The sequence below is a fragment of the Stegastes partitus genome, unplaced genomic scaffold (genome assembly GCF_000690725.1).
Source record: "Stegastes partitus isolate 25-593 unplaced genomic scaffold, Stegastes_partitus-1.0.2 Scaffold915, whole genome shotgun sequence".
NCBI lineage: Eukaryota > Metazoa > Chordata > Actinopteri > Pomacentridae > Stegastes > Stegastes partitus.
Genome location: NW_007578646.1, coordinates 61,232 through 87,820, shown reverse-complemented (window position 1 = coordinate 87,820; position 26,589 = coordinate 61,232). Strand labels below are relative to the sequence as shown.

The following is a 26,589-nucleotide window of genomic DNA, read 5'->3' as shown; positions in this document are numbered from 1 at the left end:
AGAGATGATGGATGGAGAAGTGTTTGACCGGGACGAAAAGGAAAACAGGCGACCAGGAGACAAACAAGATACAAAGTCAAGAAAATACGACGAGGCTGATCTCGCTCTGGGCTTCACAGCGAATGTGGTGGGAGGTGAGGAGAGACCTCGGAGTGCTTCATGTCGGTCCAGATCCAAGCTCAGCGCTGCTCATGATTTGAGACTGGCAGTATCAAGTCTGCAGCCCGTGTGCAGCGCAGAAGAGGCTCATTCAGCTACTAATGGTGTCACACATCGGCTTGTTCATCTTGTTCATCGGCCAAATATCTGCATTTTCCTCCTGTTTTTGCACTGATCACAATGTGCTGCACAATGTCACCAGACGTTTCCTATGTTTCTGTGTTGAAGCGTGTTGGTGTGTTTGTGTTGGGTTCTGATGTGTTGTGGTTCTAGCAGAGGGACTTTCTCCTGTTTTTGAAGGAGGACAGATTTACAGATTGTCATTTGTACTGATCACTGAACATGTCGTCACCTTCTGACTGCTCATGATGTTTATTCACTGTCACTAAATCTAAACTTGGCTCATTTCATGATTATTTAAGGCGAGGGGGGACCTGAAAGTTTTTGTCTGCTGAAGGGGGGCCTGAGAGAAAAACTTTGAGAACCACTGGTTTAAAGCCTGCAGTATTTCACATAGAAGGAGGAGAAGTGAGATATTTCACACTGCAGCAGCTCTTCTGTCCTCACATTCAACCCGAATGTTTCCAACACCTCAACTTCCCGTCTCTGAGTCTGCTGTTGCTGTGGAAACCAAGGACAGCATCCAGTCATACCACCGACATCCCATCGCTCTGATGCACAGTCCGTCCTGAGGGGGCGCTGCAGGATACCTCAGTCTGGCATACAGTTCATTACCTGACCTGCTGCAGGTTTAGTTCCTCATCTGGAGTTTGTCAGTCGGATCGCAGAACTGAGGAGTAGATGTTCCAGCGCTACTGAAGGTAGATGTACATCTGGAGGGAAAACCTGTTCATTTACTTCATCTCCTCACATTTAGAGTCCATGGACTTGGAGAATAAAGTGAGTTTCTATGAATTTCACCTGAGGCTGCACACAGCTGTGTGGGAGGTAAAAACTCAGATCTCTGTGAGAACACTGACTCTGTTTTATCAGATTACACAGTCCTGTTTGGGAAACTTCAACACAAATTCATGAGTGGTCGGATAAATGTAATGAACGGTTTCCTGTTGATGCTCTTGTTTAGTGTGCTGGAGGCTGAAACACAAAGGGACACTTCTAAAATCTGCCCCAGCAGCAGTCATTGGGTCTTGGTGTTCTGTGTTTGGTGTCCGGGCTCAGGAACCAAACATCCTGAAAGCAGACCTCCGCCAGACGCTGTGCGTTCACCCAGAAATACCTCTGAAAAGGAAGGCTGATGGTTCACTCACGGACTACCTGACCAGCGTTACCTCCATCAGCTTCTACTGGCATGTTAGACCACAAACATCTGGTGAGAGAGAACAGTCATCAGACCTACAAACCCAGACGGTGTTCTGACTCGGGATCAAAGGCAGCAACGTAAAGGGACAAGAAAGGTGAACCAGACTAATTGGACTTGTTTTTAACTATTAATGAGAACAAAGGACAAGCAGAGTGAAGACTTCAGCTTTCAGACCTGCAGAGCATGTCTCACTCATCGGCAGGTCGGACTGGGAGGCGACACCTGGTTCACCTGGTTCACCTGTGAGCCAACGGACAGACACATCCTGGGACAGGACGCTCTGATGTGTGAGAACATTCCTTCCTGCTGCGACTCTTCTCATTAGCGCAGAGCTGAGGTCAGTGGATGTACTCGGCCGGTGCGGCCCGGTGTCTGCGGGCCGAGCGCACCTTCAGCTCGTGGTAACACTGGACGAAACTGTGGTAGATAAAGGTGATCGGCAGCGCCAGCAGGATGATGCCGCTCAACACACAGAGGCCGCCCAGCACTCGGCCCGCCACCGTCACCGGGTACATGTCCCCGTACCCCACTGTTGTCATGGAGATGATGACCCACCAGCAGGCGGCGGGGATGCTGGCGTAGTCCTGATTTCCAGTCTCCAGGTCCAGGCCGTGCTCCAGCAGCTGGGCCAGCGCGCTGAAGATCGCCATAGCGACGCAGATGAAGATGAGGAGCATCACCATCTCGCGGTAGCAGCGACGCAGCGTCAGGCCGAGCGTCTGCAGGCCCAGGAAGTGACGTGCTAGCTTAATCACCCAGAAGATCCGCATCATGCGCAGGACACGCAGCGTAACGCCGGCCCGCTGCATTTGGGAGTCCTCGCCCGTCAGGAATGTGACAGTCACAGAGATGTAGAACGGCATGATGGCCAGCAGGTCGATGATGTTGAGAGGACGACGGACAAACTCCCACTTATTGCGAGATACGAGGAAACGGATGACGCACTCAGCTGTGAACCAACCGATGCAAACCGCCTCGATGATCCTGCAGAGAGGAGCCAATCAGAGAGAAACAAAGACAGACAATGACGTTACAGACAAGATGATCCAGTCGTAGCTGTTGCACGCTGTAGGAAGGCGTAGGACCAATGAGATTCACAATCTGAAGCTTCAGTATCTGTGTGTCCATGAAGACACTTTCTCCACATTTTCAAGCAGAACATTCAAAAAAGTTCATGGAATCAGAAAAAGACAAGAAAAGAAAGTTTCACCAAATAGTTTTCCTGCTCTCTCTCTAAGAATCAGTTGCTGAGCTTCAAGAGAGGCGGAAACACTTTTTCTGAATAAAGCACTGATCAGCTGTTTCTGACAGCATCAACATGGCCGATGCCAGCTGACGCCAAAGAATCACCACAACCTGACTGACTGAAAACGAAGCCTGTTCTGGACCAAGTCTCCTTTGTTTCTTCTTCCTGTTTTGTGTTTTTAGGGGCTTGTTGTTCCTGTTCTGGGGGCATTTTAAAGACATAAGATGCAGGTTTATAAATGCATCTTATGTCTGCGAATCAGAATCATTCACAGTCAAACACACAAAGCACGTGGAACCAGGGTGAACATGTGTCATACATGTTCGTCCACATGTCTTACCTCTGCTGGTCCATGGTCTCGGCAGCCGTCCAGTCCGGTAAGGTGCTGGCACACAGCATCACCATGGAGATGACCACGAACAGCATCGACACTGAAGCGAGGATCTGCGCCGCCAGCGAGGAGGTCGGCTCCTCGAACGTCCTCCTCATCCTCTCCAGCCAGCGGCTCCTGGGCTCCTCGGGGCCTCGCGGCTCCTCCTCAGGAAAGTAATGGACGAAGCAGTCGGACATGCGGCCGTCGAGGCGGCGCTGGCAGCAGGGCTGCAGGTCGGCGCTCTCCAGGCCCCAGTACAGCATCTCGTTGTAGAAGGACAGTTCGCACATTTGTGGCACGAAGCGCAGCTTCCCGTGCTGCACGTACAGCATGATGAAGCTGAAGGCCTCCGAGTGGCGGTCAAAGAAGAACTCGTTCCTGTCGCGGTCGTAGTCGTCGCAGAGCTCCAGCAGCTCGCTTTCTGACACGCAGAGATGCAGCCGGCTGAGTCTGCTGAGAGGGAGGCGCTTCATGAGCTCTGCTGAGAAGGAAAACCTGCGACCCCCAACATTGAGGGTGCAAAGACTACTTCCAATCTTCATCTTTAGTCGGTTTCCAGATTCTGTCCCCTGCTGATGAGACCACAGGCTGCTCTCAAACTTCCTTTGCTGTGATCCAAGCATGGAGAGTCTCTTTCTTGCTGTCTTCTTGTTAATAACAACATGCAGCTTCTGTCTGTGGGAGATGTTGGCTGCTGCTTACAGCAAAGTCAGACCTCTGCCAGACTCCATCTTCTGTGAAAACACAATCTAGCCGACGGAAGCTGCTTCCAAATGTTCGTCTTTGTTACTGAAACCAGCTGCTGCTGTTTCCAAACTTCAACGTGTAGTTTTCTTTCATCCTGAACATTTTTATCTTCCCTGGAAACATCTTTTCTTCACAGCTAGAAGGAAACAGAGAACCTGTGAGAAACTAACCAGATTTCTGCTGATCACTGATGGCTGAGTTTGAATGGTCGCTCTTCTTGCATCAGAGGATATTTCCAGGCAAACTCTGAGCCAAAATCCAACCACAGAGCGAATGTTTCACGTCTGAGCTGCTGCAGTTGGAGACGGTTGAACAGACTCGGCTGTGATTTCACTCTTCACATTCTCACTCAGAAATCACTGAACACGAGCTTTAAATCCTCCCAGTCACAGCTGAGGATCCTGTTTGACTTCTGCTTTGCTTCTTTTCAGTCTTGAATGTGAAGAGCAGCAGCAGAGCATCTTCCTCCTCCTCCTCCTCCTCCTCCTCCTCTCCGTCCTCCTCTTCCTCCTGTCTGAGAGGAGGAGGATCAGTCGATGATTCAAACAGTCTGAGCTGGAGACACTTTGATTCACAAACTGAACCAGAACCTCCTCAGCATCCCTCCGACTCTCCTCGTCCTCTTGTGTTCTTCCTGCACTTCAGATCTCATTATCTCCATCATCTCCACCAATGAAACAGTTCATGCACATCACAGGGATTTCATGTTTCAGTCAACATCAGAGGCAGACATGAATAATGAGCTGAAGAACTCAGAGTTGGTTCTGCAGGAACGCCTCCCTCTGCTGGACAAACTGTGCACTAGCAGGTTTTTGTTCACATCGCTCTGGTTCGGTCCGATCTCTTTCTCAACTGAGTTCCAAAAGCAAATGTTTATTTCTCACATACGTGACATTAATAAACTACTTAAGGACTGTAGTGAGACGTTTCCAGGATGTGTGAACCACAACATTACCGTCACGTTTTATCATCTGAGGAATATTTTTAAAATCTGGTCTGTGTTGACTTGTAAAGACACGGAGAGCGATTTACATGCTCTCAGTTCATCATGTCTGGATTACTGCAGCAGTGGTTTGGGAGAATCCATCCGTCTGTTTCAGACTGTGCAGAAGTCCGCTGTTTTAACCAGAACCAAGAAAGTCCAGGTTCAGCCTCTTTAATCTGGATCAGAACAGAACTGTGTGCACGGAGCTCCAGGACAGGTTCAGGAGGAATCATGGAAATGATTAAAGGTGACTCTGAAAAGCTGGAAGCTGGAATCTTTACGGTTTAGAGACTGAAACGTGAACAACAAACCGTCGAGACACTGAACGTACATTTATGAACGTTTATTATGAGAAGACGACACAGAACACACAAAGCTGGGACGTGAATGGAGTTCATGGAAAGTAGAAACCACATTGCATGTAATATGTTCTGAGATTGACGGACAAACGGATCAAACCTGGAAGCTGCCAGTAATTCAGTGTAAACTCATTTAGAGTTTGGGGACAATTCAGTTTGCCAAGAAAGAAATCTTAGAAAGTTGAACCACGTTCTCAGTGACTGAAAGTTATTTCTGAGTGTTTTGATGCAGCGATGACTGTGATTGGCTCATGGCTGGTCTGAGCAGGACGCCGTGGAACCTTCTCTCTTCTGATGGTCACATTAAAACGGTTCATAAGAAGAATCAGACAGGACTCAAAGTGTTGCCTTCAGGTTCAGTCTCTTAAAGGGACGTTTGCACATCATTAACTCAGCAGTCATTCTGGTTTAGTCTCTGGGGAGGCTGATGAGAGCAACACGTGAAGATGTTTCTGGTGGTTCAGATCATTAAAAAAACAGTGTGATGGTAAGGCATCGGTACCAGGTGTGTTCTCCAGGTAGACAGACGGTCTGAACACAGCATGTGAACATTAGACTCTAGTCAACGTCTGACAGGGCTCATAAACTAACATCCTAATGGACTAGAAAAGGGTTTGTTTTTTGGCTTCTTTTAGTTTTCTCTGTTTGCCTGATCAGCTGTGTCCTGGTTAGGGTTACCTGGTAACTGTGATCACCTCCAACAGAGTGAGACCTCCTCTCAGGTGATCAATAAATCAATCAGACCAACTTTAAGCTCTGAATCAGGACTTCAGTGTTTGTCAGCAGGTTGTTGTTTCAGCAGGACTCTTTCACTTTTATCTCTGTGAAAACATTTGTTGTGACGGTAATCCTGGTGGCGGCTGTGGTTCAGCTGGTGGAGCGGGTCGGTCAGTGATCGGAAGGTCGGCGGTTTGGTTCCGCCCTGTAACCTGTGTCATGGTGGTTGTGTCCTTGGGCAACACACTTCACCACCTTACCTGGTGTGGATGCGCATGAGGTGGTGGTCGGAGGGCAGAACGGCAGCCAGGCCTCAGAGTCAGCTGATCAGCACCTTCTGATATCTGAGTGGAGTTTGGTTTTTGTCAAGTCAACTCACACAAAGGAAGCCTGAATAGTTCAAACCTCAGAACCAGCTGTTTCTGGATTAACTCTGGTTCTGTGTAGGAACCAGAACAATGGAGGTTTGTTTTGCCAGAACATCTGGAGAACTTCATGTTGTTGTTGATGATGCTGGAGAGGAGAAGAAGCTGCTGGATGACAACATCTTCAACCAATCAGCAGTGAGACCCTCTCAGCATCAACAGGAACCACCAGAGGACGTTTGTCTGCAGTTCTTCGTCCTCTAGTTGATTAACTTCTCTTAAAAACGAATGACTGAAGCCTGAGACGCCTGACATGAACCAACCAATCAGGAGACTTAGATGGAGTCGGGACACACTCACTCATGACACCTGTACAGGTGGGGAATTTTCGATTAAACTGATTTCTTTGGATTGTATTAAGGCTTAAAGTAATGGATAATTAAGGGCGTGGCGTCTTTGACTGACAGTTCACATCACACCCGGACTCCACTGTTGGCAGTGGGAGGAGTCAGGTGCTGTCATTATGGCAAAGGGCGGAGCTTCTGCAGGAAACGTGTGTGTGACATTATGGAAGGTTCAAATATCAGTCGATCCAATCTGTGGTTCTAAGTTAACGTTGTCACGCTGCTCTCACTGTGGTGGCACCACGAGGTCACTGGTGTCTGTGTTGTTGGACAACAAACGTTTTTAAAAAGTCGCCTCCATTAGAAGTTGTGCAGTCAAAGCTAAAGAAGTGCAGAATGTCCTGAAGACAGGAACCCGCCTCACCTTGACCTGCTGCAGGTAGAAGCGTTGCGTGCTGCGTTAAAAGGATCAGAGAGTAAATCTGCTCCTCAGCTTCACTTTAATCTCTGATCGTTGTTCATCTCCTCAGTCAGCTCTCGACCGGCCGCTGACCCTCTGCAGCCCGTCCATCAGACTGCGGTCACTGAAGGCGACGCCATACGCAGCGACGGACCTTCAAACTGAAACCACGCTGAGATGAGTCTGGTTTCCACGTCTGCAGTCAGTCTGTTCAGTTGAACCTGCAGTGTGAACGACTGTGAATGTTCAGTCTGTACGTCTGTGTGCATCGCTGTGGCTGCAGCAGTGAACTTGTCCTTTAAAGGACCTGGACTTGGCTCCGCCCCCCAGGACCCCCAGGTTCCTCCCTGCGTCATCGTTGGCGCTCAGCTGACATCAGGGAGGTTAATCTGTTCCTCTGAGCTGATTAACTGTTTATCTGCTCAGCTGCTGTCATGACCTGCACGCTGTAGAAACACTGGAATCAAAACTAAACTAAACACTGTGAGACATCGGAGGAAGCTCCAGACCACCGTGATCCTCAGAACTCTGTGGAAGCAGCCAGACGTGTTTTTGGTTCTTGAAGACGTTTCACCTTCATCCAAGAGGCTTCCTCAGTTCTAGCTGACTGGTGCAGAATCCAGGTTCAATTCTCACTCACAAATCTCAACTCATTGTTACTGACCCAAGACTCTCAGGCTCTGAGGTAGAAATGGTGGTGGACCTGTCAGAACCTGAGACGTGGCTGTAGATCCTCCTCCACTCAGAGGTGTCGGTCCAGTTTAATGTTTTCCTTCATTCTTCCCTGAAAGCTTCTTCTCTGTCCTTCAGCTGGACGCTGAGTCTGGTCCTGGAGATCTGCTCTGCTGGAGCTCATCCTCTGCTCGATGAAGGTCTGTGCTCTCCGGGCTGCTTTGGACCGCAGACACATCACTGCTCAGCTGCTGTTTCAGCCTCAGGATGAACCAGTTTGTGTGTCACAGTGCTGGTGGTTTGTTGTCTTCTGTGTTGAGGCTTCATCCTTTGCTCTCCAGACATCCTCCCTGGGAGCCTGATGGTTCTGTCCAAACAGTTCATCTGCTCTGTGAAGGTTCTACTTCTGTGGTTCTGATTGTGACCCAGGTGTTGTCCACATATCTGGACCAGAGGCTGAAGTTGTTCAGTTGAACAAGCCCAGGGCTCTTTTTCCACCTCCTCCATGTAGAGGTTCTCCACAGAGAGGGAACCAGGAGAATCCATGGCCCAGGTCCAGCAGGGTCAGTTCTGACTGAGGTGAGGCTGGTTCTGTTGTGGTGGTTGTCCGATGGTCTCCACTGCCTCAGATGAAGGTAAATGTGTAAAAAGTGAGGTGACATCACATGAAGGCAGGTTTCATGCAGGTCCAACTGGGTGGAGGTATCACCAAGAGAGTTCCACAGAAACCTTCAACCCAAGCTGTTCTCTTTCTCGCATGTCGTTGTTCCTGATCCTGAATGTCTGACAGCGTGGTGCTATCTTGTTTTCTGTCTGGTAAGTTCAGAGCACAGACCTTCATCGAGCAGAGGATGAGCTCCAGCAGAGCAGATCTCCAGGACCAGACTCAGCATCCAGCTGAAGGATCAGAGTCACACTCTGGACAGAGAAGAAGCTTTCAGGGAAGAATGAAGGAAAACATTAAACTGGAGCGACACCTCTGAGTGGAGGAGGATCTACAGCCACGTCTCAGGTTCCTCTGATGCAGCACTGAGGCTTTGTGTGATTTGGAAATGAGAATAAATAAGTTTACGAAAGATGAGTCAGGCAGTTAGGTGTCACAATCTTTTATAGGTTTTATCGTACACAGCGACTACAAGCTCCATCCAACCCACAACATCAGACTGAAAACATCACAACTCTCAAACAGAAACATACAAATTTTACAGCTGTAACTGAAAACTTGAATCACTAAACGACTGAACTAAGGAACTGACCACAGAGCTGCACGCTGTGAAGCTGCTTCCTGCCTGGTACACTCAGCAAACACTAGGATTCATTCACTGTGTGTCGGTTGGTTTGGCTGCAGTTTTACAGTAAAAAACACTCGTGTTTGGGTCTGAACCACCATCACCCCGACAGGGAACCAGACGGCCACATGTTTGCCCTGAACTCAGTCTGCCAGGCTCAGTCCAGTATCTGCAGATGGTAGCATCATCATTAGCTATGTTAGCTAGCTGCTCAGTTTAACAACAAAATACACAACATGCCAAAGAAGTGGTTTGCTCCAAAAAGAAAATGATAAAAAGATGCTGACAAAGAAAAATTCATGAATCCCCCTTTATATACCTGTATTTACACCTATACATACCTGCTTATACCCGTATTTACACCTATATATACCTGCTTATACCCGTATTTACACCTATATATACCTGCTTATACCCGTATTTACACCTATATATACCTGCTTATACCCACATTTACCCCATATGTACTTTGTGTATACAGCTGTATGTATTCGTAGCACACCTGTGTGTATAGGTGAATTTACCTCTGCATATGTTAGACAGCTGCTAGCTCCTGTGAATATAAGTCTGTTTTTACCTCCTGCTGGTCAGAAGTGGCACTGCTGAGCTTTGAGTTGTTTCTTTTGGATGTTAGGCCGTCTGTTTCCATGCCACCCACCGCCATCAGAGGTCGAACAGCGAGGGGACAGAGGCCGACCGGTACTGAGACGTTTGTTTTTCAGGTAAACAACACGTTTGGCAAAAATCCTCCAAATGTAAAAAGAGCTATTTTCATGCTTGGCGCTCTCTGCTGGACAAACTGTGGAACTGCAAAGTTTTAACTCTCAGATTTTAGCTGTTCAGCAGCGAGTTCCATGAGTTGGGCTCAGATGAAGACCTGCGTCAGGCCTGACAGCTCGTATTAAAGGGCGCTAACTTAATTTCAATCCTGACCAGTTGTTTTAGTTACAGCAGTAGATTAAAAATAAACTTTGTTCAACATATTTACAGAAAATATCCACATCTTTAAATGACTTGTTCACTTTGAACAAGTGTGTGTGTGTGTGTGTGTGTGTGTGTGTGTGTGTGAAAACACATGTATGATGGCATTTGAACACAACAGGTGAACTCTCCTGCTTCTCCCTTGTTGGGGGGGAGGTGGCGGTTGGTGGTGAGGGGAGGGGGGGCCTCAGTCCTCCATGGTGGGCGGGGCTATCACGCCTGAGGTGCATCCCCGCCCTCCTCTACCTGGTTGGTCTTCCCCATCGTCTTCACCTTGCTGAGCATGTCGGCAAACGTCTCCTTGACACCTTTCTCCAGCAGCCAGCCTTCGCTCTCGCACTCCGGGTTCTCCGGATCCGTCATCGTCTCCAGAGCCGTGCACAGGTATTTCAGGCCCGCCATGTCCACCGACTGACACAGACACACACACAGACAGGGCGACACTCAGTACGCATCATGTGACATCCTAGCAGTGAGAAGCTATGATTGGCTAAAGGTGCAGGTGTTTCAGATGTGACCTGAGTGCTCGGTTCCTGCCAGGACCTCAGAGTGTGACCTCAGGTATCAGCTCATCAACCTACCTGGTGTGCACAAGTGTGTTATTAACTATAAGGAATCTGAGTGCTGCTACTTTCTGAGCTCTAGTCATCGTCTAGTTACTTTCAAAAAGAAGCTGCTCAGAGTCCTGTTTTCCTCGAAGGACTGTTTATTCCTTTAACTTTGTTTTATTTCAATCAGACCAGTTTTCATGTTTCGGCCCAAAGTGGTTTCTTTCATATACCACACATCATCTCATCGACTCTTCACGTTCCCTCCACCTCATGACGTTCTCCATCAGAGACAAGTGTTAAAGAAAAGACAGCGGACAGAACTTTGGTCTTCGCCCACCGCTGTCCACTGATTGGACCGCTGTGACTGATTGGACCGCTGTCCACTGATTGGACCGCTGTCCACTGATTGGACCGCTGTGACTGATTGGACCGCTGTCCACTGATTGGACAGCAGCAAAGTGTGCAGCAGCTTAGCAGTGCAGCTGATCAGCTAAAGTGCGTTTTTGTGATCAGTTCTTAGTTGTTACTTGTAGTTTTGAGCTGCCTTGGATTGGTTGTGCTGACCTTTCTATGATTTTCTTTCATTGGGCTGCACCCTCAGGTCTGTTTCCCTTCGTAGTTTTACCTCTTCTGTTCATTTAGTCATTTACTGAGCTATAAAAACCTTCACTAAGCCTTTAGCCAAGCAGCACTGGGACACTGTCGACAGTTTGCTGCTTGGGGGTAAGACGCTATTTCCACCCCGTGGAAGCTGAAGCAGCCCAGGTTCAGGTGTTTCACCTCCTTCAGCTCTCTGGGACTGATTGAGTTCAGGATGTTGGTTTTAAAGCCTTCAGGTCAAAGTTGTTGTTTTGACCCACATACCAAATCGCTTCTGCCTCTCAGGAACTGTCCTGATCTTCCCAGAATGCAATCTCCAGCAGCTGCAGGTAGATTAACCCCCTCAGAATAGTTCTGATCCCCTGTGAGCCTGACCGCTGCTCGACAGCTTAATGCGCCTCCACCTCAGCAGCCAATCAACAGTCCGAGTCACAGCAGCAGGAGTCACGTACGATCGCAGCACGAACGGCCAAACCGCCAGAGAACGCCGACACCATAGTTTACATTTTACTGTGATAGAGTGTCACAAGCTGAACTTCATCTGACGGAAAACTGCTTCAGTAAATTAATGTAAAAATATTTTAATTGGCTGTTCAGTTTCATAAAAAAATGTCCAATATGTTTGAAAAACAGCCTGAGCAGGAACATTAGCACTAACGCTAATCACCCACTAATCAATTACGCTATTAACCTGGTGTTTTTGAGGTCACTTCACTTAATTTGCTGCAGGTGTGCTGCCACAATAATCTCGTTTCAAATCAGGAGATTAAGAACGGACGTTATCCTGCATTCACCTCCAGGAGAAAGTCTTCTGTGGATTCACTCAGCAGGTGAGCAGCACGTTTGGCTCCCAGTTTCACTTAAACATGTTTAAATTAAATAATTAACCTCTTTTATTCTGTTTTTAGATAAAAGTCCCAAAAAAAGCAGCCCTTCCAACAACCCTGCCCTCCTGGCCAATTAGATGCTTCCAATGCAATTACCTGGTCAGCAGGTAAAAGTAGTGACGGTTGAAGTCTTCAGGAGGTGGACACAAAAATCTTCCTCCAGAGAAGAAGAAGAGTCAGCTTTGTCGCCTCATTGGCTTATTGAAATGTCTCTGACAAACACAGCTGACAGGTGTAAACACCTGGAGGCGGGACTCCCGACTAACCCTGTCAAACATGCTAATCAGGGAGCTTCAGTGCTGCTGGCAGCAGGAATTTGTTAGCGTTGCTCATGGCTAGGCTAGCTGTTTTCATCTGCTCCAGTCTTTATGCTAAGCTAAGCTAATCAGCTGCTGACTGAGGCTTCATATTTACTGAGAGACGTGAGCTGAACCAATCCGATGCTCCGACACAATAGCATGTAGAACATTCCACTGACTGTTCCTTGAAGCGACTGAGTGACCCAGGCTGGCTGCCTATTGGCTGAAGTGGGATGGGGGCGGGCTCTTACCTCCAGGAAGATGGTGAGGATGACGAGCGCCCCAATGCTGTTCATCATGCTGCTGTAGTAGGAGAAGAGCGCCTCGCGGCAGCCACGGACCCAGATGTTCAGCTCCTCGGTGCGGTGGTCGTAGTCGTAGTGGGCGGTGTTATTAGTCAGGTGGTGTTGGATGCAAGGTCGTGGCGACCCGGGGTTACAGCAGCTGAACGGGACGCTGTCCATCAGATACTTCCCCTCCACGTTACTGAGGACACGGCTGAAGGACAAAAACAGAACATCAGTCAGGCTGAGGGGTTAGTCAGCCGTCCTTCAGAACCACTCAGAGACATTCAGGTTCTTAAAGAACTTGTACAGTAAGATAACATCTAATTACAGAGACCAGAGCATGTCATTGTGATTAAAGGAACTAAACTGGTTTACATCATATTTATCAGACAGATTCCAGTTTGTTCATGTTAATGATGGTTCCTCCACCCGCAGCAGAGTTAGTGATGGAGGTCCACAGGGTTCTGTGTTAGGACCTATATTATTTACCTTGTTCATGCTCCCTTTAGGCAACATTATTAGGAAGCACTGCAGACATTTCCACTGTTATGTAGATGATACGCAGCTATATTTATCTATGAAGTCAAATGAAACCAATCAGCTGGTCAGACTCCAACATGTCTGAAGGACATTAAGGTCTGGATGATCTGGAATCTCCTTCATTTACATCCAGACAAACTGAGGTTCTTGTATTTGGCCCTAAACACCTCAGAAACACTCTGGAACCAGACAGCTGCTCTAGATGGCATCGCCTTGGCCTCCAGTTCTACCGTACAGAACCTTGGAGGTATCTCTGACCAGGACATGTCCTTCAGTAGACATACAGAACCAGTCTGTAGGACGATCTTCTGCCATCTACGTAACACTGTAAACATCAGAGCATCCTGTCTCAGAGTGATGCTGAGAAACCAGTCCATCATTCAGAACTTCTAGACTGGACTGTTGTAGTTCCTTATTATCAGGATGTCCCAGTAACTCTCTCAGAACCCTCCAGCTGATCCAACATGCTGCAGCAGGGTTCTGACAGGAACCAGTACCAGATCAGATGTCTCCTGTATCAGCTTCTCTTCAGTGGCTTCCTGTAAAATCCAGGATAGAATCTAAATCCTGCTTCTAACATATAAACTCTCCATGAGCAGCTCCATGTGACCTTACAGACCTCATGGTACCGTATCATCCTAACAGAACCCTTCGCTCTCAGACTGCAGGTCTACTGGTGGGTCCAGAGTCTCCAGAACCAGAATGGGAGGCAGAGCCTTCAGCTATCAGCTCCTCTGTTGTGGACCAGGTCCCAGTCTGGGTTCTGGAGGCAGACACCCTCTGTGCTTTAAGGTCAGGATGAAAACGTTCCTCTGTGATGAAGCTGATAGTTAGAGCTGCTCAGGATCACCTGGACTGTCCCTCAGTGATGCTGCTGTAGCTTCAGACTGCCGGGGGACTCCCATGATGCACTGGGCTCCTCTCCTCTCCATACAGTTATACACCAACATTACATTAATTAATTCTGTGTTTGTTCTCTGGATCTGGAGCTTCACGTCTCTGATCTACAGGTTGTGTTCTCACAGACCTCCAGAATATTTATGGCTCTGCTCTGTTGCTGCTCTCCATCTGCTGTCCTGCTGCCCCCTCCCCAGCCCGTCCTGGTCGGGGCAGATGGCCACCTTCCCTTTGCCTGGTTCTGCTTCTAAAGCAGGGTTTTGGTTACTTCTGTCGCCCAGTGCTGCTTGAAGGGAGTCCAAAGGAACCTGTGGATTGTTGGCTTCTCTGTTTATGAGATTACGTGTGTTGTGAATCGCCGCTATATAAATAAAATTGAACTTAATTGAATTCCAGAGAACATCCTGAGGATTTATCTGTTTGTCCGTTAAAGTTTCTGTCGTGATCAAAAAAATCAGATTTACATTTGTTTTCCCACTTGTGATGTCACTGGTGTTCCTCGTGAAGGGGCGGGGCTTCCGACTGATTGACAGACACAGCACTGGCAGGAGGTTAAAACTGGATCATGGGAAATAATCATCTCAGGGAGCGAGTAATATCTCTTAAACGCATTAACACAAAAACACGACATGGAAACACGCGAACACTGAAGTCGAACACGCTTCAGAGCTGCAGTCAGCGATCATACCCGACATCACGTCTGCAGCTCTGCGCTTTGCCTCCTGGTGGGAGAATGGAGCTCTGGTTTACTTTAACCTTGTCATGTCAGCTGCAGTAGAATCAGATCCTGACAGATTATAGTCTTAGAGAGCAGAAACCTGCACGGTAACTTTCACCTCCCTAATTCCTCATTGATCCTCCGCTGAGCTCTGAACTGCACTCACTGAAAGCTCTGAACGTTTAATGTGAGATTTATCTAAAAACACCATAAAGTTCTATGCTGAGGTAACACTGCAGGTTCAAACCAGGATTAGGGAGCTCAGAGATGATCCCAGTTTGAGACAAAATTCTGACAAATAAAATTTGTTTGGGGAAGGTTAGAAATAAGAAACGGCTGTAACTGTCAGCGGCAAAGCGATCATTAAACTCATATAAAGACTCGATACGAAGATCAGATCATTGATCTATGATGAGATGATCTTTGATCACAAAGACCAGCTAGAACAGAGGCAGCTCGATCAATAGCTGGTGATGGATTGACACCAGTGGACTCATCGGTTCTGGTCGGTACTCACTCTTTGACCACGTCGTTGCTCATGTCCAGGTAGCGGTTGCTGATCCACTGCACCTCGAACCAGTCTCTGAAGTTGTTGTTGCCACAGCAGCGGAACTCAATCTGCGTCATGTCCAGCGTCCTCTTCATGAAGCAGCGGCCCGGCGTGTCCGTGTCCTTGTAGAATTTGATGCCGTTCTTCAGGCCCTCGGCCAGCGCTAGGTACACGGCGAACTGCATGAGGAAGCAGAGCAGCGCCACCAGCAGCAGCAGCACATTGAAGCCGCAGCACAGCAGCAGGTATGTCTTCAGCAACGGCTTCCACTTGGAGAACTTGATGGGGTCCAGAGAGTCGTGGCAGACTTTCCCCCCAAAGGCGTTGATCCCACAGGCCACCATGCCCACCAGCATCAGCAGGTTGGGCACCAAGTGGCTCTCGTTGTTGTCCATCATCTCACTCCTCTTGCGCAACTCGATCTTGAAGAAGATGCCGAGGCTGAAGATGAGGATGCCCACAATGACGGAGAGCCAGTAGAGCATCCATAGGCCCTGAGCCAGCTTCACCCGCTTCTGCAGGTTGAATTTTACCGGCATGAACGGCATTTTGTCGTCTCTTAAAACTCAGCAAAACTACTCAAGTCACTAAATGTCAGGAATCGATATGAAACAGCTTTGTCCACACAGTTTGAGAATCCGTCAGTTTCAAAGCTTTAATCCGGTCCAGGAAGAAGCAGCTGAACACGACTCGGTCACAACTCTTGGATTCAGACCCATAATGCCGAGCTGCAGGTCAGGACAGTCCATACCGCTGAGGGGGGTCTGCCATGGAAGCGAGTCCTGAAGCCGGCGGCGGCTGAGTGGTTGCAGCGTCCTGCAGCAGCGTGAAGGTGTGAATGAGCGCGAGCAGCAACACGTCACCCTAAAGCCTCGAGCAGCTCTGATCTCATTACAGCAGATCAGCCGCCGCCTCTAATCCGCCATCTTACTGATAATTGGTTTGATGCTAAGCAGCAGCTTCCTCTACACTCACCTGCCTCACCTCCGCACAGGTGAGCCTCCGCCACAGAAAGAAGGTCTCTGCTCTCCAATTGGCCGAGAACAAACAGAAAGTTCTTCTAAGGAGGCAGGAAGAAGCACAAAGGGAGGCTGTTACCATAGCAACAGACCGTCCGATCCATTACGTTTCATTTTTTTGAGATTCTTTGCTCGATCTAGATTTTATTTGGACATTTAAGGTCGTATTTTTTTCCATTTGTTATTTGCCATGAAACTGACAAAAGCAAAGTGAAGGTAACCTGATTAAAGCTGACAGTCGTCCACAGTAAGAATCAGCTCACATGAATAAGGATGCCTTATCCCACAGCCATGCAACGGTTTTTAACTATCCACGCCTAATGTTTGCTGTAAATAAATCGTTCAAATTCAAAGAACAGAAAATACAAAGCAGCTGACTAAACTACAAACTCACAGATAAAACTCCCTGTAACATTAAATAAACGTTATGAAATAATAATGTATTATCAGAAGAATCCTCATTCGTCAGGAACTTCTTTACTGCAGCTGACAGCACGATGAGGTTGTCTTAAAGTTTTTTATTGGTTTTCTGGTTCTTATACAATATTATCATACATGTAGTCGTTTATACAGAATTCACATATTAACATCACGTGTGATAAATGAAGCCAACATGCCGTTGATCAGCTGACCTCCATAAAAAACTACAAACAAAAAACTTTATTTAAACGTTTTTCGCTCTTTAAACAAAATCTGACGTTTAAATAAAGTGAGAACATAAAACAGTGACATCACACAGCACGCCACCAATCACCTCTTAAATAAAACAACTCAACTAAAACCACCGATCAATCCTCGTCAATACGCAGCTCTGATATGTGGTTGGATACGTTTCCACTCTTCAACACTCAAACAGCTGATTTATTGATCAGTTTTCTTCGCCTCACTCTGTCGCCATGGAGATCAACACACACCAACATCCGCCTGCAGCTGCAGCCATCGTCTGATCAGCTGATCGATCAGCTGAATGAACCAGTAAATTAATCAATCGATCCGATTAGTCACTCAGTCAACCAATTAGCTGACTGAGTTTCTCACATGACAACATCAATCAATTATTATCCAAACAGATCAATAACTAATCACTAATCGGTCTGACAGCTGTTGAGGTCACGGCGTGCTTGGAGGTCATGTGAGCTGCTGCTTTCTGACAGATGATCAATCAATAATGAAACTAATCAATAGACAGCAGAGCAAGGACCCAGTTTACAGGTAAAGCGTTCTGATTGGCTGACTGTTGTTCAGGTGTTTCTTGAATAAACAGATTCATGTTGGAACTGGTTGTTACTGCTCAACACTTCTGTTGCCATGGATACACAGAAAGCGGCACTCTGTGATTGGCCATCAGAAAAATGCATCATGGGGGTCTCGCTCCGTCTTCGTCGCAGACAGCCAATCAGAAACCTGAGCGGTGGCGTCCGACCTGTCATTCCACCTGAGTGACATGGCCGGTGGGCGGGGCTTCAGTCTGAGCAGGATGATGATATCAGCGAGACTGCCTTTCTCTGATTGGTGGACTGAGACATGGAGTCGTTAGAGGTCAAACACCTGAAAAATCCCTGAAAGCTGATTGGAGCGCTGCGCTGCAGGAAGCTGATTGGTTTATTCAGGGAAGGTCATTAAAAAAGGGGTGGGGAGAAAGCTGAGAGCCAATCAGTGTACGTGTCTCTGAGCGAGGGGGCGGAGCCTAGCCAACCATCACAGGTGCTGCCAGTCAATGGCGACCAGCGTCTGATTGGCCTCCTGAGCGTGACCGATGACCTCAGCGACGCCATGCTGCCGCCACAGACGCTCGATCTTCCTGTAGCGCTCCGAGCACAGGTGGAGGGGGTTCCCCCGCCTGCAACAAACAAACAAACAATAAATATACAAACACAGGTGGAGGGGGTTCCCCCGCCTGCAACAAACAAACAAACAATAAATATACAAACACAGGTGGGGGGGGGTTCCCCCGCCTGCAACAAACAAACAAACAATAAATATACAAACACAGGTGGAGGGGGTTCCCCCGCCTGCAACAAACAAACAAACAATAAATATACAAACACAGGTGGAGGGGGTTCCCCCGCCTGCAACAAACAAACAAACAATAAATATACAAACACAGGTGGAGGGGGTTCCCCCGCCTGCAACAAACAAACAAACAAACCATCAAAAACAAACAAACCAACTCAGGTACGTACTTGAGGCCCTGGTCCGTCTCTCCGTAGTCGTCCAGGTACGGTGGAGGATAGAAACAGCCCTTAGTTTTACCAGCTACAAACAACACCTGACTCTCTCTGACCCTGTGGACACACGGACACACGGACACACACACACACACACACACACACACACACACACACAACAATCAGCATCTGCGTTAGAAGGTAAACTTCACAGGTGAGAGCAGGATTACCTGCAGAGTTCGTCAACTCACAGCTCTTTCCAGGTGTGTGACATTTTTTTGTGAACTACAGGTAAACACAATAATGACTTCCAGTGTCGGAAGCGAGCGCTCCAGGTACATTACCTGAGGAAGAGGCCAAGGCCGGCTCCACAGGTGAAGGTGTGGGCGGTGCAGGCGCCAACATCCTCTCCGTCCACCTCCGTCTGACAGCAGTAACTCTGAGAGCACAGCATGGCGCCGCAGACCAGGCACAGCGTGGGAGCACGGGACTTATCTCCACCTGACCGAGGACACCTGCACAGGTAACACAGCAAAGTAGATTTAAAACACCTGCACATACAGGCAGCAGCAGAGGATGTAGTTTATCCTCTGCTAAAGAGACGAACATGTTACACATTTACTGTGTGTTTGTGTGTGTGTGCGTGTGTGTGTGTGTGTGTGTACTGACGTGAAGCTGGACGCCTGGTTGATCAGGACGCTGTAATCTTCCGGCAGGTCGATCAGGCGGTTCGACTCTCTGGGGAACCTGATGATGACTCCGCCTCCCTGCAGCGTCTGCCTCACACCTGGATGACAACACCACCTGAAATCACACAAACACAGGTGGGTTTAAAGTATACATGTGAAGTCCTGAGGTCAGTGACATGTTGAACCACAATGGCCGTGTCAGCAGGTATGAAGAGTTTTCAGGGTCACCGGGGGGCTGGTAGGATCTGCTAGATCACCATGGCAACGCTGCACAGCGACACTACACTGACCAGAGCACTGGGACACCCTTCCGGTGTTCCAATCACTTCCACGGCCACAGGTGTATAAAATCAAGCACCTCGGCACGCAGACTGCTTCTACAAACACTTGTGAAAGACTCAGCCGGTGGTATTATAACGAAGTGGAAGCAACTGGGAACAACAGGAACGCAGCCATGATCTGGGAGGCCACGTACAGCCACAGAGCGGGGTCAGCGGAGCTTCATGGAATGGGTTTCCATGGTCGAGCAGCAGCATCAAAGCCTTACATCACCAACCGCTGGAGTGATGACTCACGCTCCTCTGTCGGGCAGTCCGATGGACCGGTCTGGGTTTGGTGGTGCCAGGAGAGCGGTACTGGCCTGACTGCATTGTGCCAAGTGTAGAGCTTGGTGGAGGGGGGATTGTTTTTCAGGGGTGGCTTGACCCCTTAGTTCTAGTGAAAGGAACTCTGAATGCTTCAGTGTACCACAACATTTTGGACAGTTCCATGCTCCCAGCTTTGTGGAGATGGTCCCTTCCTCTTCCAGCATGACTGCACCACAAAGCAAGGTCCATAAAGACATGGATGTGGAGGAACTGGACTGGCCTGCACAGACTCCTGACCTCAACCCAACAGAATGCCTCTGGGAGGAATTAGAGCCACGACTAAGATGGATGGATGTCATTAAAGTTCATGTACGTGTACAGGCAGACGTCCAAGTACTTGTGGCAATATAGTGTAGATTACTATGGTGACAGATGTTGGGATTTGGATCACCATGGTAACTGATGTTGCCATTTGGATCACCATGGTAACAGATGGTGCACAGCCAAGGCTGTAAGAGGCATCTCCTCTTCTTCAGTTTTCTGGACCACAGTCTCTCTGTCCATACATTATCTCTGAAGTGTGTGTGTGTGTGTGTGTGTGTGTGTGCTACCTGTGTATGAACGGCTCCAGCAGTGTGAGGTTGTTGTGATGCAGCAGCAGCAGGTTGGAGGGCAGACTGAGGTAGCTGCACAGCGCCTCCCACTGACAAGGACCTGCAACTACAACACACACACACACACGTGTAATTTGTAGAAAATGCAAATAACAGTCTGAGCTGCATTGTTACACAGTGTTGTGTTGTTGTTGTTGTGTGTTGGTGCACGCTGTTACCCAGCAGGTCGGCAGGGGGCGCTGCAGAGTTCAGGTAATGGAAGAAGAGAGCAGCAGCTCGCAGGAACGGCAGGACGCCAGCTTTAACACAACGCCACAGCTGCCACCCAGAGGACACTTCAGGTAACACACTGATCAACACACACACAGACAGAGAGGTGTGTGTTTATGTTAAAGCTGCTCTCAGGTAAATTCAGGTAAATCTGAATCTCCAGGACACTGACAGATCAGTGATCAATACAGTGATAGTGTTCAGTCGTCACTGAGTTCTTCATGTTTGGGTTTATTGATACACTATGAACTTATCTTCCACAGATCAATCAGTTTATTGAATCTTTACTCAACAATGATTTATTCTTTCATTTAAACATTTTTCTTCTTCAGAAATTATTTCAGGTTGAGAAAGCTGCTGATCAACCAAATTAATCAATCAATCTGCTTCTAATCAAACATTGCAATAAAACATGGTAGTAACAGTGACTCACCTGTGTGCTCGTGTGTGTGTGTGTGTGTGTGTGTGTGTGTGTGTGTTGTAGTATGCTTACCTGCCCAGGTGTTTCCTAAGCGTGCTGTAGAGCTGACAGGTGAGCTCCTCCTCCTCTGATCCTCCACTGTCCTGGTCCATACACACTTCCTCTGGACACACACAGGTGAGACACACACAGACAGGTGAGCCAGAGCTGCGTCACTTTCATACATATCTACATTCAGTGTGTGTGTAAGTCACCTGTGGTGGAGGTGAGCAGGACCTGAACCATGTGAGCGACAGTGACCAGATGAAGGAGGTGGAGGTGCCCCGAGTCCACCACGCTTCGTCCTGATTGGTCCAGACTGTGAACGGAGCTGTAGGACAAAACGCTGTTGACCTGCAGAGACACGAAGAAACTCAAAGTTAACTGGATTCAAAGTTCACTGAAGCTGGATGTCGACTGGTTAAACTGGATGTGAAGAAGTTAAACTCACCAGCAGGTGAAACATGTCGATGTTGAGGATACAAGGTGTGCTTTCTACCTGAGAGTCCTGAACCAGAGCTGCAGCACATAACACGCCAATTACACACCGATGACAAACCGATACACCTTAACCAGCTATTCACTGAGTGTCACTGTGTTGAGCAGGTGTGTTGTACCTGCAAGCAGTCTGATGAAGTGAGTGTGAACACTTGTGAGTGGAGCTGCAGTCCAACAGGCTGAACTGAACCTGGTCAGAGAGCTCAGACAGTCGTCCTGCAGCACAACAAACATCATCAGGCAAGTTTTTTACTAGACAGGGCAGAGAGAAACAGGAGAGGGGAGGAGACCAACGGGGGTCATGAGCGGGACTCGAACCCACGACCGCTGTGTCTGGGACTACTGCCCCTGTTCATGGGACGCCAGCTCAACCAGGTGAGCTATAGCAGCGCCCATCAGGTAAGTTTAAACTCCTCCCCTCTGCTGTCCTGTCCGATCACACCACTACCTTCTCAGTGTATTACCTGTCGGCAAGGTAAACTTCCAAACAATGGCTTCTCCTCGTCCATCAGGAGGCGCTCTGCAAAAAACAACTCACTGTCAGCACATCTGTAAAAACCTGTACCTGTGTGTTTACCTGTCAGGTGTGTGTTTACCTATGCTCTGGATGGTGTAGGCGCAGGTCGACCAGCTCAGCACCAGGACTCGGGGATCCTGCTCGTTGGGGTTTACCTTCAGTCCCACCTTGTAGGTGGACATGCTGAAGGTGGTGATCATCTCGCTGATGCTGCTGGAGAACGGGTTCCTGAGGATGAATCACATGACCACTGACATCACTGTCACATCAGAAGGTTATTGGTCAGGATCAACACAAACAGCGGCAGACTCACGGTGGAGTGAAGTCCACTCTGAATCCATCAGGGACAGCAGCAGGCTCTGCCCCCTCTGCTGCACCTGGAACACACAACACCTGGATCATGAACAGACATGTACAGGGGGGCGGGCCTATCGCCCTCTACATGACTGACAGGTGACTGACCGTCAGACTGCTTCCTGTGGGAGGAGTGTAGTGCTACTATCTGCTGATTGGTCATCTTAAGCCACGCCTCCAGATTGGGATGCTCAACACTGGGGAAAAAAGAGCCAGTCAGGTGAGCGTACCTGTGTTAAGGTGAGTATATACTTGTTGTAAGGTGAGCATATCTGTGGTCAGGTGAGTGTACCTGCGGTCAGGTGAGGGTGTGTGCGGCAGCAGAGGGATCACAGTGTTGCTCAGACACTCGCACAGAGGACACAGGAACTCGCCGTTCTCCACGTCGTAGCTGGTGTGTCCTCTCAGTCGCTGCTGACGTCTCTGCTCCTTTAGCTGCACCGCCTCAAAGTACCTGAGCACACAGACATCCAGTGTGATCAGGTGTGGCAGTCCTGTGGGCGGCTAGTTTGACAACATGCAGCTGCAGTGCCTTACCTCTGCCAGCAGGTGGCGTGCATGATGTGTCCACAGCTGGCGGTGTGAATCCCCAGAGACAGGTCGGGGTGCATGAACAAAGGATCATGGCGTTCTGAAACACATGTTTACGTACTTACTAGATATCACTCACACGGATTGGTAACTGCCTGTATGATGTCAGAGTGTGGCCCCGCCCACCTGGGTCAGGCAGGTTGCGACTACGGTCTTTGGACAAAATGGTGGATCTCTGTACGAACGCTGCAAGCACCATGGCTCTGCCGTGACCTTTGACCTCCTGCTCCTCCTGACACAGAATGCAGGTGACCAGCTGACGGCGCTCAGCCCCACCCAGCCTTCTGGGACCAACACACACCTGAGACACACAGGTGAGCTCCAAACTGGGAGGACTGGAAGGGAGGAAAGGACATTTTACCATTCTCCTTGAAAATATTGTTGGCGGTCAAATTCATTTCAAATCACAGCAGGTGTATACAGGTGTGAACCTGGGCTTGGCAGCAGCAGGTATGTACATGTTTATACAGGTGTGTACAGGTGTGTACAGGTGTGTAAAGCAGCTGTCCGTGCTCAGCAGCAGTAGTTATTTACAGGTGCTGTACAGGTGGTTACCTGTGCTCGACAGCAGCAGACGTTGAGGCTTCCAGCTCCTCCAGACTTTGCTGAAACAGTTCTTTGTTCTCGTTAATAAAATGTTTCTGCATCTCAGACATCTGAGCCATGATCTTCTCTCTGCGCAGCCGAGCCATCTCCGCCTTCCTCTTCCTCTCCGCCTTGTCTTTGTCCCTAACCGTCTGCATGGCAATCAATCAATCAGTTAATCAACCAATCAACCAACCAGACAGGCAGTCAATCACTCAACTTGTCAGCCAATCAATTAATGAACCAGTCTGTCAGTAAACTGCTGCAGTACCAGTGAGAAGGTCTCACCTCTTCCTGACCTCGGTTCTGGTTTATGGTGACGGTTGAGGAGGTCGACGTTCGTTCTCTCATCGTTTTTATGTTCGCCACCATCTGAACACAAACAAAGAGCTGAATGTGTGAAACCGCCAGCAGGCCGGAGAATCAGCATCTACAAATCTCTGACAACACACTGAACATCTGCGAATGAACATGAAGACATGTTTCAGCATCAGCATGACCTCAGCGTGACATCAGAATCTACCTTAAGGATCCAGGTGATCATGTCTTTATGGACCTCAAGGTGAGGAGCATTCTGCAGACTTTCCAACAGAGCCAAGACACTTCCTGAAGGACTGGGAGCTTCACCTGGACCTGAACACGCAACACAAACACAACACGGACACAAAACACAAATAGACAACAGAAACACACGACACAAACACACAACATAGACACACTGTGATTATGTTTGTCAACATCTGTTTACAAAATCTACAGTCTGAGGCGACCCGGTAGCTCAACAGGTTGAGCGGACGACCCATAAACAGGAACTAAAGTCCCCTGCACGTCCTTCCCCAACTCTTGTCCCTGCCCTCCTGCCTCCCTCTCCACTTACCTGTCGAATAAAGCCCAAAAAAATAACAATAAAAAAAAGATCTACAATCTGACGTAGCAGCAAATGAAAAACAAACACGTCACTGATACACAAAAATTTTGGATGTTGCTGAATAATCAATGATTACTGTTAATAACATAAGTGATTAAAAATACATCAGCCAATAAGGCAGCAGACGAAGGTCACGATGTCAGTAAATGTATCATCGACCAGGTGCAGTACCTGGTTGTTCCACCAGGTGGAGCCTCTCACTGCTTAATCCTGCAGAGACCAGAGGAGGCGTCTACAGACTGCAGCTCATGGTGGCAGCAGAGAGCATTGTGGGAGTTTAGCAGCAGCGGGACCATGACAGAGACTCTGAGGAGGTTCAGGACCTCCAACCAGAGCTGTTGTAAAACCAGCTTAACTGTGAGTAGACCATGGTCTGCTGTGTCAATGAACAGCGTCCCTGAGCTGTAACAGCTAACTGTATCAATGAAGCCTGTTATTGATTAATAAGTTATTGATTTAGTTTAACCCTCCTAAATATCAGAGTAGAAAATTGCTCAAAATACTAACTGGAAAAATACAGAAACACCAAATCCATCCTCACAGACACACAGGTGTGTGGGTACTGACGTGTGATCTTGCAGGTGTAGTTGAAGGTGATGTCGTCGTCTGCGCTGCTGTTCTCCAGCTGCTGCTGCTCCTCCAGTAAAGCCATGCCCACCAGGTGGAGTACCTGCACAGGTGTACATGGTAGACAGAATACACACAGAGAACATGCAGAGTACACAGTTAACAGGCCTTCCAGACTTCCTACGAAGCATTTCTGCTCAAAGGATGCCGCCCTCTGCAGGTCATTCAAATGTGAGCAGATTCATGAACAAAGCCCTCAAACCCTCTGAACTCTGAGCGGTTTGTGTCATTTTTCTTCACTGTGGCTCATGTTTCACTGCAAGTTTCTGGTCTTCAGTGATGAACACCAGCAGCCTGTTGGTATGAAGGCCGGCAGCTGAGGTGACAAACTGCAGTGAAAACTGGTGCTTCTCTTGCATCATGTGGTCGAACATGGTTTGATCCTGGACTGAGGTCTGTGGATGTCACTGGGTTTCAACTCAGCACTTTAAATACCACAGGCAGACTATTTACCAGCTCGTACTTCTATGAGGTCCAAACAGAACCTTACAGAACTTTAGAGGTCTGTTACAGCACAGCTGCAGGTTTGATATGTTTGAACACCTGCAGATAAAATCTTGTACCACTGAGTGACCTCCAGCAGTCGTATATTGTCCATACAGATGATAAACGCTGCAGCCTCACCCTCTGCAGCATGGACTCCGTCCAGCCGCCCCCGCTGGGCTCCACGGCCCACTGCAGCACAGCGCCCTCTACAGCCAGCAGCACGTCGCACTGCAGCAGGTTCACCAGGCTGCCGAACAGAGGACAGAGGGGGGGCGGGAGAGGGGGGGGCAGGGCTGCCGACACACAGACGGGTTACCACGGTGACCAGGTAAAGCTAACACTTGTGAAGTTAGAGGCAGAGGTGTTTACCTGTGTCCTCCCCGTTCTGTCTCCTCAGCTTCCTCTGAGCCTCCTCAGCCTGGAACATCACACACACATCGTTACCATGGCAACACTCAGTTCAACGCCCGCTCAACGCCCCGATCAATACTGCGATCAGTAGTACCTTGGACTGGTCGGCTCTGCTGTAGTGATGGAAGTACAGGTTGAAGTGTTTGTTCCACTCAGGACGCAGTTCATACAGACCTCGACCTGTCACACCTGGTTTCCTGTAAACGCAGTGCAAGTACACACAGTACTACAGTCACTACTGCAGACCCCGACCTGTCACACCTGGCTGGCTATGGTGTAAGTGTTTTTAAGGTGGATTTATAATAAAATGCAAGTGCATAGTCGAACTGGGAGGCCATTGAACAAACTATGAAAAGGCACCAAAGGACTGGGAATTGTGATTTGCCCTGAAAAATGGACAAACATAATTAATACACAAATTACAACTACTGCTTCAGA

General features: G+C 48.5%; 3 protein-coding genes across 4 annotated transcripts in view; all 3 read right to left on the bottom strand.

Moving 5' to 3' along the window:
- Positions 1–1,818: 1,818 nt before the first annotated feature.
- LOC103366182 (potassium voltage-gated channel subfamily G member 3) lies at positions 1,819–3,641 on the bottom strand. Its single transcript, XM_008293840.1, has 2 exons — positions 3,067–3,641; positions 1,819–2,464 (listed from the first exon to the last, which is right to left on the bottom strand). The coding sequence occupies exons 1-2, from the start codon at positions 3,639–3,641 to the stop codon at positions 1,819–1,821; spliced, it is 1,221 nt and encodes a 406-aa protein (XP_008292062.1).
- Positions 3,642–10,231: 6,590 nt separating this feature from the next.
- Positions 10,232–16,050, bottom strand: prph2b (peripherin 2b (retinal degeneration, slow)). The gene is made up of 3 exons (XM_008293836.1): positions 15,315–16,050; positions 12,607–12,853; positions 10,232–10,429 (listed from the first exon to the last, which is right to left on the bottom strand). Exons 1-3 carry the CDS (start codon positions 15,893–15,895, stop codon positions 10,232–10,234), a joined length of 1,026 nt encoding a protein of 341 aa, XP_008292058.1. The 5' UTR covers positions 15,896–16,050.
- Positions 16,051–16,869: 819 nt separating this feature from the next.
- Positions 16,870–26,589, bottom strand: part of ubr2 (ubiquitin protein ligase E3 component n-recognin 2) — a 23,073-nt gene continuing 13,353 nt past the window's right edge. For both annotated transcript variants that reach the window (XM_008293838.1, XM_008293837.1), the window contains exons 14-37: positions 26,246–26,348; positions 26,110–26,158; positions 25,879–26,033; positions 25,195–25,297; positions 24,223–24,332; positions 23,988–24,071; positions 23,670–23,851; positions 23,241–23,449; positions 23,061–23,154; positions 22,816–22,977; positions 22,632–22,720; positions 22,483–22,546; positions 22,249–22,397; positions 22,117–22,172; positions 21,772–21,868; positions 21,606–21,673; positions 21,370–21,508; positions 21,188–21,278; positions 20,643–20,773; positions 20,422–20,530; positions 19,204–19,338; positions 18,879–19,049; positions 18,550–18,651; positions 16,870–18,206 (exon numbers count right to left, since the gene is read on the bottom strand). In XM_008293838.1, coding sequence (XP_008292060.1) covers positions 18,065–18,206; positions 18,550–18,651; positions 18,879–19,049; positions 19,204–19,338; positions 20,422–20,530; positions 20,643–20,773; positions 21,188–21,278; positions 21,370–21,508; positions 21,606–21,673; positions 21,772–21,868; positions 22,117–22,172; positions 22,249–22,397; positions 22,483–22,546; positions 22,632–22,720; positions 22,816–22,977; positions 23,061–23,154; positions 23,241–23,449; positions 23,670–23,851; positions 23,988–24,071; positions 24,223–24,332; positions 25,195–25,297; positions 25,879–26,033; positions 26,110–26,158; positions 26,246–26,348 — 2,794 coding nt within the window. In that variant the 3' untranslated portion in view covers positions 16,870–18,064. The remainder of the gene's footprint in view (positions 18,207–18,549; positions 18,652–18,878; positions 19,050–19,203; positions 19,339–20,421; positions 20,531–20,642; positions 20,774–21,187; positions 21,279–21,369; positions 21,509–21,605; positions 21,674–21,771; positions 21,869–22,116; positions 22,173–22,248; positions 22,398–22,482; positions 22,547–22,631; positions 22,721–22,815; positions 22,978–23,060; positions 23,155–23,240; positions 23,450–23,669; positions 23,852–23,987; positions 24,072–24,222; positions 24,333–25,194; positions 25,298–25,878; positions 26,034–26,109; positions 26,159–26,245; positions 26,349–26,589) is intronic.